Source organism: Ruditapes philippinarum, unplaced genomic scaffold (assembly GCF_026571515.1).
Source record: "Ruditapes philippinarum isolate M1 unplaced genomic scaffold, ASM2657151v2 ctg5098_1_1_1_1, whole genome shotgun sequence".
NCBI classification, from domain to species: Eukaryota; Metazoa; Mollusca; class Bivalvia; order Venerida; family Veneridae; genus Ruditapes; species Ruditapes philippinarum.
In genome coordinates, this window is record NW_026860788.1 from 30962 (window position 1) to 47391 (window position 16430).

Sequence of the window (16430 nt, forward strand, 5' to 3'; positions counted from 1 at the left end):
TTAAAAAAAAGACTGTGAAGGGAGGCAAACTGTACTCAAATGTGGCAGAAAAGATATTTAGTATCATAAGAGTTATTCTTCTTGTTGTAAAGAAAGAAATGAAATTAAATCAAAGAGTTTATGAAAATACAAGTAAATTTCTTTTTTTAGCACTGATGAAAGTGCTACAGCGTCTGTATTGAAGTGTATGGAAGCTTATATCAGTCTGTGTGGGAAGTTGGAAATGTCAACACCTAGAGACGCTTTCATCACTGCCCTTTGTAAAGCCTCCTTACCACCACATTATGCCCTGACAGTTCTTAATACACATGGAAATATGCCACAGAAAGGTTTGTATGGAAATATGCCACAGAATGTTTGTTTATATCCGCAAAAGTATGTCTAAGAAAAATACACAGACATATGCCACAGCAAAGTTTCTTTCTGGATATGTAATACACATGGAAATATGCCACAGAGTTAAACACAAAATATCCCATAGAAAGATTAGTTTGTAAAACACACATGGAAATATGCCAAAGAGAGGTTTGTTTATGTAATACACATGGAATATATGCGACAGAAATGTTTGTTAATAAAATACACACACAAAGAAAGGTATGCATGGAAATGTGCCAAATAAATGTTTGTTTTTATAATACACATAGAAAATATACCACATAAATGTTTGTTAATATAACACACACACAAATATGCCAAAGAAAAAACAGGATAATGCATGGAAATATGCCACATAAATGTTTATGTAATTCACACAAAAATACACATAACAATATCTGTCAATACACTTAGTACAAGCCAAAGAAAGTTTTATTTATATAAGATACACAAAGATGTGCCATAAAATGGTATGTTCATATTATACACACGAACATGGAAAGATTGGTTTCATTATACACACAAAATAAGATGTTTCATGAGGACTTCTGTTATTTGGAAGAAAGTTTGTAAGGTCAAGGTCACAGGTCAGTCTGTCCTTTAATCTTGATGGTTTTCTCTCAAGATGTTGCCAATGCCATTTCAGAACTTCATATACCAAAAACTACTATTTGAGTCAAAAGCCAGAGACAGGAAATAAAAATTTGATTTGTGGTGAGAAAAATTTATGTATCTGAAAAGTATCATTTCTGAATAGATGGGTGGGACAGTAGCTATCATATGCCAATGACTTCTCAAATATTGTCCAGCAATATTTGTTCGATCTTTTTATTTTTGTCGTCTGCTGTGAGACTTATGTCTGTCAATTAGCACTGTATTGTCTAGTGTTATGATAGGGTCTGTCTATCATGGTTGTGCCCAAGTCACCAATGTCTTGTTATGACTGACCTTGAGAATCCTTATGCATTCTCTCAAACCAAATAACCCTGCAGATTTTCATAAATGGACTTTTTGAGCTTCCATTTTTTTTAACTGTCCAGTATCATTTTAATAATATCAAAATCAAAATTTAAAGTCAGTCGGCCAATAGTATAGAGCAGTATGAGACTTCATGGATGTGTTGGCCAGTCTGGCTCTATACTGTTGGCAAAGGCTGAAAACTTTTCAGTTCTAGCAGGTTAAAAATAATCTTAAACTGCTAAAACTGAAAGTCATTAGCCATTCCAACCAGTATAGAGCCAGGCTAGCCTGCACATCCCCTTGTAGTCTGATCAGGCTTTTGGCTGTTGAATTTTTTATATTACAAAAAAAAATGTTACGTATTTTCATATTGAAATCTTTCAAACTTGGAATGAACTGTTCCGAATTCAAAGCAGGGTAAATCCATTGCACAATTCAGCAAGTTAATATAGGTTAATTGACCAAGTTAATAAATAGGTTAAACTTTTGGCCTAACTTGGCGGGAATGCTAACCAAGATGGGAATTAAAAAAGAAAAACAAAAATGATTATCTCGGTTTGATAATAAATTAAGTGATGATGTTCATAACAATGATGATGATGATTATATTAATGATGATGTTGGTAATAATAATGATGGTGATGATGAGGAAGATGATAATAATGATAATTATAATGATGAAGATAATTATGATGATGTTGACAATGATGGCAATGATAATAATAATAATGATGATTATATTAATGATGATGTTGGTAATAATAATGATGGTGATGATGAGGAAGATGATAATAATGATAATTATAATGATGAAGATAATTATGATGATGATGGCAATGATAATGATGATGATGATAATGATGATGAAAGGTATCAAATGAGACATATATAAAAGTCTAAAAGAAAAAACTAAAATACTATTTTCATATGGCCTACAAAAAATAAAATAAAATAAGAAAGAAAACAAGATCAAATCAACAATTATAAAAGTAATCATAAGAGAGATATTACAGTAACACAGTGTTTACAATAAATTGAATTAACCTTTTTAAACCAAACCCATATTAAAACCAGGTGTCGTAGGTTAATTAAAGACTCTCTCAAAATGTCAGAGATGTAATTGGCCTTCCTATTAATATTGTAAGAAAAATCAAGGAAAAATTGATGGATGAATCAAGTAAACATGATAAAAAAATGATTAATTTGTGAGTGCAAAAAGGTCATATTCATCATAAAACCATAGATCTATTTTTTATTAATTGAGTTCATATGTTAAATCAGTGAAATTCAAAAGAAAGCTATGTCTACAGGCATATGTATATAAATGTATTTTTTATCTTTGTTTAAAATTCATTTCATATATATTTTTTCTTCCTTTTTTTATAAGAATTTATTAACAAAATAATAAGAATTTGAAAGATTTATTGAAATTGATCCCTTAGTGGTATGAAAATTGAGAAGAAGTTGGGAAGAAATGTCTTCAAATATTGTGAAATGATGTTATCCATTCTTCAAATTCAAGAAACCTCTTGTTCCTGAACACTTGTAGTACAAAAAAAACATCCACCAAAAGCTTAAAATCACTTTTTATTTTTAATCCATTTTCCCCAATTTCAAGAAAAGTAAATTTTTTAATTGCATTTTTCAATTTTATTCAACAGACAATGATATTACTGTTTTTTGTGACATGAAGGTAAACACATTATGATTTGTTTCGGTTTGATATTGATTGAATAAAAGCAGAGAAAGGTTTTTGACAGAAAGTTGAGAATTTCTGATAAATTGGCTTCCAATATAAGACCGCACATTTCAAACTTTTCCTTTAAATGTACAGTAAAACCTTCTTTTATTAAGACCACCAGTGGGACTGGACCAGAGTGGTCTTAATACTGGGATGGTTTTAAGTAAGGTCTCTTCTGTACTTGCATAATCATACTTGGGTGTTTAATCACCTATTCCCTTAAATGTATATAAAAAAACCCTCTTTTAAGACCACCAATGGGACTGGACCAAAGTGGTTTTAATGGCAGAGTGGTCTTAATAATTGGATGGTCTTAAGTAGGGTCTAGACTGTACTTGCAAACATGACTTTGGTTTTAAATCACACCAGTTTAAAGTCAGGCCAGCCTGCTCATTTGTCAAAACTAGTAAGGAGTAATAAAATTCAAAAGTCAAAGTGGATAACTAATCCCAGGGTCTGGAAGGGCTGTGGTAACAATTTACTGGTGTATTTTTTACATTAATGTCCCACGCCTTTTCAAAGAAAAAAGGGGGATATAGAAATAGGCTCCGTCCGTCTGTCCGTCCGTCTGTCCGTCCGTCTGTCCGTCCGTCACACTTTCGTGTCCGGTCCATAACTTTGTCATTTATAAAAGGAATTTGAAATAACTTGGCACAAATGTTTGTTATAATAAGACGATGTGTCATGCGCAACAACCAGACCCCTACCTCCAGGGTCAAGGTTGCACTTGCTCATTCAAGGTTAACGATGTGTCATGCGCAACAACCAGACCCCTACCTATAGGGTCAAGGTCGCACTTGCTCATTCAAGGTCAACATTATCTATTTGAGGGTATATGTCGTGTCCGGTCCATAACTTTCTTATCTATGAAGGGATTTTGTAAATACTTACCACAATTGTTCACAATAATCAGACGATGTGTCATGCGCAAAAACCGGTCACCTACCTCCAAGGTCAAGGTCACACTTGGAGGTCAAATATTAACATAGTCTGTTAAAGGTTATATTTCATGTCCGGTCCATAACTTTGTCATTTATCAAAGGAATTTATAATAACTTGGCACAAATGTTTGTTATAATAAGACGATGTGTCATGCGCAACACCTGCATCCCTACCTCCAAGGTCAAGGTCACACTTAGAGGTCAAAAATTAACATAGTCTGTTATAGGGTATATTTTGTGTCGGATCTAGAACTTCTTCATAGTTCAAGGGATTTTGAAATAACTTGGCACAAATAGTCACAATAATAAGACGATATGTCAAGTACAACACCTGCACCCCTACCTCCAAGGTCAAGGTCACACTGAGAGGACACATGATAAATTTTTAAATTCCGTGTTTCATTTTATTTTTTTAACAAATTTATTGTTGCATTTGCAGATCTAGCATTGATAATAATTTTGGACTGAATGTCCTGAGATCCATACCTCAGTCTTTTGAAATAGCACAATTTTATGCTTCATATAAAACTTCCTGAGGCGGGGGACATTGGTAACTCTGTTACAAATTCTTGTTTGTTAAAAGTGCTTTGGGTAAACATTCAAAATTACCTTGACATTATCCATCCTTCGTCCTTATTGCTTTGTACAAAAATAAGCAAAATAATCAAGGCGTCCATATCAGTTCTATCATTGAATTTTTATTTTACTCTGCAATTAGGTGTACGCATAAACTTGCGTTATTTACTAACCTAATCCCCCGTATCGAAGACTTCATCACATGGAAGGAATATATTTTTTTACAAACTCTCAGACTTTAATGTGGAAAATTTAATTTCTTTGGGATATGATGGTATTGTATAAAACATTAAAGTGTGTTGATGTGAAAAAAACGAGGATAACACCATTTTTACCTCTTTATTTCACCCTTTTGGTGCATAATTGTGTACCAGTACATGTTTTTGATAAAAACAGCTTTTTTATAACATCAATTATTTTGTATCCTAATATAATACACCCATTAATCTAATTTTATTATTTTTGACAAAAAATATAGTTTAAATTAAGTTGTAATTCCCTAGTGTTTTGTCCAATGAAATGCCTGCATTTCTTGATTTAATAATATGTTTGTGTTTTTGGTCTCAGAAGTGATTGTATCTGGATAATGTATCATTGTCTCATCTTTGTCAGTAACATAGAGAACATACGGAGATGAAAACCACCTTGAATCTAAAAAAACATACATGTATTTATTAAGTGCTTCCTCTTATGTGTTCAACTTCTGTATAGACATTGTATGAAAGAACAAATTTGACTTATATTTGTGATTGAAGCATATTTTTCTTCAGGAATATTCTCATTTATGTCCTGCTACACATTTATGGCCATTCAAGTCTTGCTCCATATAAGTATTGACATTCATGTTGTGCCACACAAATATTGACATTCAGGTTTATGTTTCACAAGTACTGATATTCATGTTTTGCTAATCAAATATAGACATTCAGGTTTTCTATATCAAAGTAATTCATGTTTTACTCCACAATTATTGACATTTATGTTTTGCTCCACAAATATTGGTATTCATGTTTTACTCCACAAATATTGACATTCATGTTATACTTCACAAATATAGACATTCATGTTTTTCTCCACAAATATTGACATTTATGTTTTGCTCCACAAATATTGACATTCATGTTATACTTCACAAAAATTGACATTCATGTTTTACTCCACAAATATAGACATTCATGTTATACTTCACAAATATAGACATTCATGTTATACTTCACAAATATAGACATTCATGTTTTACTCCACAAATATTGACATTCATGTTTTGCTCCACAAATAATGACAATCATGTTTTTCTCCACAAATTGACATTCATGTTATACTTCACAAAAATTGACATTTATGTTTTGCTCCACAAATATTGACATTCATATTTGATCTACAAATTATATTGACATTAGTATCTTTCTCCACAAACATTGCATGTCAGGTTTTGGCTTCATAAATATCGACATTTAATATGTTTTGCTCATCAAATATTCATATTCATGTTTTGCTTTAGGAGTATTGATTGATAAACATTTAAGCTACACAAATATATGTGTTTGCCATTTAGTGACTTATGGTTTCATAACATCTTCATCATTAATAATGAAAACCAAACAAAATTAATCTGCTTATTTCACAGCAAGAATATAATTATTTACACAGAAAAAGATTAAAAAAAATTAATTACTGATTGAAGTGGGTGGTATACTTAAAACAATGACATTAAAAGAAGCTTATGATAAGTCTGGTATACATTAGTTCTATGAATATAATTTTCAGATTATAAAATAATCTTGTTTACCAAAGAACATAATGATAAAATTTGAATAATACTTTGTCCTAGCTCAGTGTGTTTCTGAAAATATAGCTGAGCGTGTTTTAAAAATACAAAATGATAATTTTAAAATTAATGTTTGCTATTTCAACATTTTTGCTTATGGACACCTAGATTTTGGGAAACTACTCATTGAAGGTCTCTGAGGCCAAATGGTCACAGACTTCAAGTCACTTGCCCCTCACCTCTGTGGGTGCAAATCCTATCAGAAACTGTCAGAAAGCTATCCAACTAGCATACAGAAGTTTGGTGGTTCTACTTGGGTACCCACTCATGCTTAGAATTATAAAATAATACACAGAGGAGCACCTGAAATCTTCCTTCATCAGTAAAGCTGAAAAGTGGCCATATTATTTTTACAGCATTAATGTGACTTAAAATCCAACAGAACAACAAACAAAAAACCCATTTGAACTTGATTTGAATGAGTGGCTAGGGAGGGAAGGTTACGTTAGATTGTAAAGCCTAAAGAGCTATCTGTCTGTATAGTCTATGTACTATTTCAGTCATTTAATAAGCACTTGCATATTTTGCACCTTTGGTATGCTTACATGATAGCTACTTCATATAAAAAAAGTTTTGAAAGTTTTTGGCCGGATTTGACTAATTGATGCCCGTTTAGTAAAGTATTAAATTTGTTTTCAGGACACATAAGATCTCCCAGTCAGGATTTACAGTCTACCCATTTAGAGGCTAATGAAAGATCCCAGGTGGTTGCAGTAGGGACACCATTGCCCACAGCAGCTCTTCCTGTAGGGGCACACCAGGGGCCAGTTATGGTAAGTTCAAGTAATTATTACTAATAGTAAAGATAAAGTCTTGAGTGTGTATTACCCTATCCCTGCTTTATTTCTTAAATGGACTTGTCCAGCTTCCATATTTGGAATTGTCCATTATCAATTTTATTGAGATCAAGATGACAATATAAAATATAAAGTTTGTCAACCAACTGTAAGCAGACTGCATGGATATGCAGGTTTGTCAGCTCTTGACTGGTGGTTAAGGCTAAGCACTTGATACCAGCAGTGTAAGTGTAAATACTGTACAGAATACTGAATTTTGCTATTCCTTGACAAAACCAGTGCAGAGTGATCAGTTTTGCTATTCATGTGTGATACCTGTACACAGTTGTCAATTTTGCTATTCATGTGCAATACCTGTACAGAATAATCAATTTTGCTATTCATGAGCAATACCTGTACTGAATGGTCAATTTTGCTATTCCTGTGCAATGCCTTTATAGAGTGGTCAATTTTGCTATTCCTGTGCAATACCTTTCGTAAATATATTGCTATTCTATTGTTTATTAAAACTTTTAATCTTTGGTATAATTACATTGTGATTAAACATGGAAACATAAAAACTTGCTGTTTATGGTAAATACAGGATATTAAAGATCTTTCGATCAAATATCAGTACTTATTTTCATGGAGTGGTATGAAACTAAATATTTTAGTAAGTGGGTGTAGAACCGCCTCCGTGGTTGATGACTTCTAATCCAGTTACCTCTCTGGCGTGGGTTCGATCCCCGTCAGATGCTTTGGTAGTTTAGTGTGGGGGAAGGTAGTCTAGTACTGGTGTAACTCTCCAGGATGATGGTTAAGAAACTTCCCGCCTATATGACTGAAATACTGTTGGGAAAAGGCGTAAAATGAAACAAACAAACAAAGTGGGTGTAGACTTCCCCTTAAAATTTTGGGTATTGGCAGAATTTAGAAGAAAGAAGTCTGGCAAGACTCAAGTAAAAATACAGAAAATATGTGCAGTGAAAAATAAATTTTTATAGTGAAAAATAATTAATACGTAAAATGAAAATACACATTTTATTTCATCAATATTTCTCAATATTTCATTTATAAGTATATAATAAATTGTTTTTTCTAGCTCTAAAACTTAATATTGTACTATCACACTTTTTCAGGGACACGAAATATGATGAATTATCTACTTGCCTGTATGCTTGATGACAATATACATGCTCTCTTTTATAATGTTAAATGTATGGCTGTCAAAGTTTAAATGTTTGTCATGAAAGTTATTGCATGCAGTTAAAATGTGCATACATCTCTTTTTAGTACAGAAATGTTTAAATTGTTACAATGCAGAAAATGCTTTTAAATTTAAAATCAATTTGATGTTTTGAATAACTGAGTTTGTATTGATGTACATTAAGATTTTGATGAAAATGCTCTTACGTTGTTGCAAAAAAACTTTGAAAGAAAACTGGAGTTGTCAGTTATTTGTTTACAAAAAATGTGACTATATTTATTTCATATAAGATATTTTGTGACTAGGAATTTTATCTTCATTTTGAAAATGCCAAAGGGTTTTTACTGAGGTCTAGAAGCCTAAAAACATAAAATTTTAAAGTATTTCATAGTTCATGAGACTTATAAAAGAGAAAACTATGAAAAAGATAATAAAGAAATATACTGAGAATTCAATTGAAAATCAATATATTAAGTGAGGTTCGTAGCTCAAGTGAAGTTAAAAGCAATCAAAAAAAATTCTTATTCTGAAATCTGATAATTGATAGCTTATATGATCCATGCATGAATCTGCTTCCTGTACCTGCTACTGTTTCCTTCAGTACTTGGTAGATCCACAAATAAGCTATAAACTTTGTTCACTATTATGCTTTAAAATAGTAAATGATAAACTTTGTTCACTATTATGCTTTAAAATAGTTAATGTTTTAAACTAATTCTTGCATAAAACCTGCATATATGCGCAGAAAAAAAACATGCATTAGTGAATGAAATAACCAGAGCACATGCCATTTTGCATGTATTTTAATATGTGTGACTCAGGGCACCATGCAGAATTAGGTTATTGCAATGACAGCCCCTGTAGTTTCAGTATCAAAACATAACCATCAAATGACATCGTACAAAGGTATGAAGCCAGTTTCTTTATATGAAAAACAAAGAAACAAGAACACAGAATAACAGAATCAAACATATACTTTTATCCTAGGATAGCATTAATGAACCCTGCATTAACATCTGCAGAAGTCCCCAGTCTTGTTCAGCTTTCACACCGCCAACTCAGGCTTTAAATTCTTCTACAGAATGTTCATGTACTAAAAAAGGAGCATAAGCTTCTTATTGGTAAACAGATTTCTTGATGTACCATAAAAGTGCAGAATTATTTTACAGTTGACTGCGAAGAACATTCAGTGTATGAGGTCATTACTGGCTGTTGCTCATTGTCATGGGGGTGTTCTTGGAACAGCCTGGCATCTCGTTTTAACCACTCTACAGGTAAATTGCCTTTTGAATATTTGTACTCCTTTGATTACCAATGGTATGCCTAAATTTGTCAGACTTTTGAAATAAGGTGCTCAATGGAAGAGACGACAAGTGTCTTTTTTCTAACTAAATGAAAAGACCAAAGATTACTTACAAACAGATATCTGATATCGGATAAAAAAGTGCTCAAACACCTTGTATCCATCAATTGCTGAAAGTATTGGTCATGGAACTTTGGAATTGAACCAACACAATGGAACACCTTTATCTACTTTTATGTTTACTCACTTGGGCACTTAGTGCCCACTTGGAGCTCTTGTTAATACACATAGACTCATAGAGATGGATTTTAAAACTATTTTACATTTTTTGTGTGTTCTAAAGTACTAAAGGCACTTTTGGACCTCTTTTTTATACTTATATACAGAGATTGTTTATTTCAAAGACAAAAGTTTTGATAGTCAAATGTATAGTTATTGTGTTATAAACTCGTACATACTGAGAAATGAGTTGTTTCGGCATATAATACCTTGGGTATTATCTTGAAATATAATCCATGACATGATTGCAATTGTAAGGTGAAAAAGGTGACCAAGTGGTTCTGGAGTCCATCTCCAAGCGTTAAGGAGTTTCATCATATGACATTATACTGGTCTTCAGATTATAAAAACCTTATGTTGTGGTCAGTCTCAGATCTCAGTGTTTGCTTGGTCAGTACACATTCTGTGCCAGTTTTTGACCAATCAAAGACATGAAATTTGAGTTAGAGAATAAAAATTTCTTTTAAACCGTGGACACTTGTCAGTCCGAGGAATTGAACTTGAGATAGGTTGAAATAAGCTTCAAGGTTTTTTCATCATTGAGCTTAAAAAATAATTTAGATAACTATCCATTATAATGCCTTGCAATATCTTAAGAGGTAGTAGTTGATGAATACTTTTGTCCTGAATTTTTTTATTTCAGCATCTTGTATGGATCCTGGGTTTGAAACCATCCAGTGGTGGCAGTCTGAAGGCCAGTCAGCCGGACTCGACAGGTGCTGTCATAACAACAGCAGTAATGGCTGACCTTCCTGTTCTCTCATCCATGCTGTCGAGACTGTTCGAGAGTTCACAGTGAGTACACACAAATACGATCAGACAAACTAATTATGTCCTGGTGGCAACTGTATTGTAGATGCTTCTTTATTCATCCGCATTTACTATGGTGTTTTTGTTGAGGCAGTAGGAAACATAGTTTGTCCGCAAACCTCGGATTGGATTAGCCTTATGATGTATTTACTACGCCTTACATATATTCAGGAATCTTATGCTAAGTTTTAGGCAAATATTTGGACACTGATAAAAATGCATTAATGAAAGCAGAAAGAGATGGTTTTAGGCAAATATTTGGAAACTTATAAAAATGCAATAATGAAAGTGGAAAAGATGATAAAGAAAATTAGTATACTAAGAATTAAACTAAAAATCTGTTTTTGTGCAATTCTTATCCTGATTTGAGTTAAAAGCGTAAAAATGATTTTCATTTTTGTGTCCATTTGCACCATAAAAATTATTATACAGAAAAAATGGACAGAGAGAATGAACTAAAATTTTTCCAACAAGTTACTGGCCCAGCTCAACATCTTATCCCACACAAATCTTGAAAAAAATATTTCCAGTCCTATTATGTCAAAAAATTTCAGTGCAGTAGGGCAAATTGACTGTCTTAGTTTAACAAGCAGGGTACAGTATTAAGATATTTAATATGAGTAATGATGTAATAAATTCATTTGTATGGAGATTAAAGTTTCGAAACGGTTCAGACAACGTCATTTATTAATGATCCTATAAATAAGCACTTTTTTCTTAATTCGACAACTATCCCTTGGGATGGTGAAGACATTTTCTCTTATACTTCAGGGTATGTGAGTCTCTCACGGTATTAAAATCTTTACCATACCTTACTAATCTATGACAGGAGAAAAATATATAAATAATGTAAATATTTATCATGACTATATAAGAAATACAAGGTCATCATTGAAAAAATTGTTTGTTTACCGCTTCCAACCTTTTCTTTGTGTTAAATTGTAAAAATTTTGTTCTGAAGGGGAAAAAAACATACAGGTTGTGTTGGTAATTAAGTAAATTCTTTTGTCTGTTCAAATTGCAATCCTGATGAAAAGAAGTAATAAATAAATTTGTTTTTAAAGCATTTATTTCTCGATGATAAATATATTTTGTCATAGTTTAATTTTAAGATATGATATTGGTTAATTTCCAAGAGTGATATTGATTAATTGATAATGACGACATTTTGTGTGTACACTGTAATTCATGAAAAACATGCTGATTATGTGCTTTTCTAGAATTGCAGAAAGAAGAAGAAAATTTTGCTTATCTTGCCAAATGAAATTTTTTGAAAGCGAAATTATTTTTTCAATCGAAGTGGGAAACAAACAATAAGTTAATTCAAACCCAATCCTTCTACAGCATTTCTTCACGGGATTATTTCAAATGTTTCCATAGCAACACTGTCTTAACTGGTTCTTTTAATGTTATTGAGATACACCAGTGTAGCATTAAAAATGCAAAGTTTACCATTATCTTTAAGTTCCACATGGCCCTGGAGAGAGCTTCAAAAAGACATATCAAAAGAGAAATGTGATATTAATACTTTTTATTAAGATCCATTTTACTTTTGTGTAGTCCCAAATTGCCATAATTTTCTCAGATTTTTTGTTTTATTTTAAATTTATTGTATCGTGTGACGCATTTTTCTTTATGATAAGGAGTAAAACATCGCATTGACAAGTTTACAGACAAGTTTGTAGAGTTAACATCATCAGTAGGGGAATTAAAGTGATTCTATTACACAATGTAGCTTTTGTCCCGCGAAATAACTTTTTTCTTTTTCTGAGAAATTTATTTAATTTTAAAATGGATAGTGCATCAAATGAAAAGGACTAGTCAGTGTTCTGTAAAGAAAAACATACAAATGTTACAGTCTGACGATTTCCTGTTCTGTTTATTGCTTTAATGCAATTTTGTCTCGTATTTTATCACCAATTAGAGCGCTGGTGCAGAGCGTAATGGAGTTACACATATTGTCGCGTGAAATTCCGCTAATGGTCGATTCCATGCAACATGCTGATTGAGTGGTCCTTTGGCACTCATTTTTTAGCCTGTTTAAGTACTTGAACTAATTTTCTCCTACTGTCATCTTGGTGACGGAGTATTGCGGCTAATGGAACTACTTTAATTTGTTTTCCGTGGAATTTTAATTTACTTGTATCAAAATTTATTCTTCTGTTGAAAATTGAAATAGAAAAGTAAGATTATAGTTTTTTGTGTGTGTTTTCTCAGCAACAAATGCACTTTAATGATAAGTTTAGAAAGGGTATGGGCCATTAACTGGCTGAATTTCTTAAATTGCCTTGACCAGCTTTTAATTTTGAGGATATCTAGCTGAAAAATTTAAAAATAAGGAAGCCAACAGCATACATCTAGTCAGTCTGCATGCAATGGTTATGCATCTGAAATTCTCTTTTTATTAAAATCATCATCAATTGTTTTTGTATTTTTTTTTGCAACTTACTATTTCTCACTGTCATAACCCCATTGCCTAATTGCACCTACCAATAATAAAACCCCATCTGTAATCGCACTTACCATTATTCCAACACCATATCAAATTTTGCTGTCCCTATGCTTTAATGCTCCTTCATTCATGCTGTTAATCAATCATAACTTTTTATTTTCTTTCAGGTATTTAGATGATGTTGCATTACATCACCTTATTGATGCCTTGTGTAAGCTGTCAGCAGAATCTATGGACCTTGCTTATTCAAATAGGGTAAGTGTCCGCTGTTTCAATAATGTTGGTGTCGCTTAAAAAAAGATGAGGAAAAAGGTTTGGAAAAGAAGAGATGTTCATGTTTCAAAGTAACAGAATAATGCATGCGTCAGGCTGATGGTGGGTGACTTCCGAAAATCAGCAACAATGTAATGTAATGATAGGGGGTCATAAATGAAATTTTTACCATCACCAGCCATATGTGAAATTCTACATGTCAGCCAGTCTCTGTCAGATATTTATTCGTACAAAACGTGACTTACTTTTGAGTGAGAGAAATGTATTTCATTATTTGACAATATCGTGTTTATTTTACATTGTTTGGCAATTTTTTTCGTTCTTTCCCCAAGTGAATGACTGAAATGAGAAAGAGAGTGATTTAAGATAATGTAGGTTCAGGTTTGCTGGTATCAGCCGAGATCACTATGAAATTGATTACTTATTGAGATTCTACGAGATTCTACGTTAGATTGTGTATACATAGGAAACGTTTTAATCAGTGAGAAATGTGCCGAGAAGTGATCGTACGTGAAAAACATGATAAAATGTCTGGTATAGCTAATTCCTTTATTGCCCTAAAACAATTGTAATGTAATAACTTCCATTATAAGAAGTCTAGACGTATCAGAATTTAAGCCTTATTCATTTATAGTATGCCTTGTTCTAGGCTACGTATCACTCATATGTCTTCTTGTATCAAAATTCCGGTTTATTTCAATAAATAATCACCTCAAGCTAGTGTGTATACCAAATTTTCTTCTCAATAAATGTCTTATTATTTTTTGCCTCTTTTAGAACTAATTCAATAAAATGTCACCTTTTACTGCAAATTTTATTAATGTATATATAACATCATTTATATTGAATTTTGTCTAAGGCTAAACTGTGTCAGTTTGGACTTGTAATTGTCCTTTTTTTTGTGGACATAATGAGACCTCAATATTTTTATTGTATCAAAATTTTTACTGTTAAGAAAGTTCAATTAAATTTATGATTCTTAAACCATTTGTAATTATGCAAGTACCTTGAAAAGTTTTGATTATGCTTGTACCTGGTGTAAGTTTTACTTATGCAAGTATCTGGTATAAGTTTTGATTATGCCAGTACCTGGTGTAAATTTAATTTATGCAAGGACCTAGTAAAAGTTTGGAATATGTCAGTAAATGGGGTATGTTTTATTTATGCACATACCTTGTGTAAGATTTAGATATACATAATTTCCTTTCAAGTACCTGATCTACAATGTAAGCTATGAACATGCAAGTATCTATCTAAGTTGTAATTGTATGTAACTATTTTATCTAAGTTTTAATTATGAAAAACAAAAGTGTAAGATTTGATTGTGTTAATATTAGTTATTGATTGACCTAGTCTTATATTTACTTATAGTAACAAGTACCTGTATGACTGTTTATTTAAGAGTTATTAGTCTAAGATGTTTAGCTATGCAAGTTGTCTTAAATTTTTGACTGTATGCATGTATCTCATTTAATCAAGCAACCAGTCTAAGTTTTGGTTGATGCTTGTAGTTTTAAGCTTATGGATGACCTTTTAAGTTATCTTTATGACTGATTTGCAAAAGCTTTATGTATTTGTATTTTACAGAAGAATGTTCATTAACCTTGGATACAGGCTTTCTGTTACTTAATCTTTTCTTGTCACATGTCATTTATGTTGCTGGGCTTTACTTTTTAAATGCCAGTAAGAAATATGTGTATGATAACAAATATTTCATTAAATCAGAGTCCATGGCTGTGTGGTTAAGGTCACTGACTCCAAACCACTTGCCCCTCACCAATGTAGGTTTAAATCCTGTTTAAATATTTATCATGTCATTACATTGATTTCTGTTGATAAAGTGCATGCCTGATAAACCTAGCTTTATCAGTCACCCCAAGCTTTATCAGACACCTCATCAAAAATATGCGAAATTTGAGAAATGAAATAAAAAGAATGGAATATATTTTCCTGCTACTGGGTTGGAAATATTTAACTGATAAACTTTGAATCTAATAGAAATTTTGAATATGAACGCGTCACTTACAATTAACTAAAACATTCGGGACTATTTCTTTTTGATTTGACATTTCACATATTATTGCGCGCCATCTGAAAAACGAGAGGTTCTGGATAGGGTTTTTTGCTTCAATTAAAATAAAAAAAATCAAAAACAATGAAAATTGAAAACATGATAAATATGAACCTTAAACAAGTGTCAAATATTATAAAATTTATCAGGCTCGGCACGAAAAAAAATGAAGAGCTCGGCAGAGCCTCGCCCTTCTTTTTTTTTCTTAGCCTTGCCTGATAAATTTTATAATATCAGACACTAGCATGGTATTCTCTATTTATCACTCTTTCATGGGAGCAAGCTTGCAGAAGGTAGTGGATGGTTCTGGTCAGGGGCATGCTTATGCTTAAAGGTTCTGTGCAGGGGCATGCTTATGCTTAAAGGTTCTGCTCAGGGGCATGCTTAAATGCTTGAATCTTCTTATCAGGGGCATGCTTATGCTTGGATCTTCTACCCAGGGGCATGCTTATGCTTGGATCTTCTACTCAGGGGCATGCTCATGCTTTGAGGTTCTACTCATGGGTATGCTCATGCTTTGAGGTTCTGCTCAGGGGCATGCTCATGCTTAAAGGCTCTGCTCAGGGGCATTAGCATGTTTGAAATCATTCAAGACACCCATGGACTTGCACTGGAAGATCTTTCTACTCCTGTAGAGCTAGAAAGTCGTATCTATAATAGAAAGATGGATTAAAATAAAGTTAAATTTTACCAGTAGTTGTCTATAATTGTGTGCAAAATTGGATAGATTATAGCTTGTTACTATCCAATTTTGTAGATAATTTCTATTTCCTATAAATATTTTTTGTCACAATTTAAAACAGTTGTCAAATCTTGTTGAATTCTTTTACCACTT

At 32.3% G+C, this 16430-nt stretch overlaps 1 protein-coding gene across 3 annotated transcripts in view; it reads left to right on the forward strand.

Moving 5' to 3' along the window:
* The window catches only part of LOC132713407 (protein MON2 homolog), a gene marked incomplete at its 3' end in the record, with an annotated part of 50181 nt that overhangs the window by 19975 nt on the left and 13776 nt on the right, over nt 1-16430 (forward strand). For all 3 annotated transcript variants that reach the window (XM_060695994.1, XM_060695993.1, XM_060695996.1), the window contains 5 exon segments: nt 151-329; nt 7064-7197; nt 9577-9681; nt 10633-10784; nt 13419-13506. In XM_060695994.1, the coding sequence (XP_060551977.1) occupies nt 151-329; nt 7064-7197; nt 9577-9681; nt 10633-10784; nt 13419-13506 (658 nt within the window).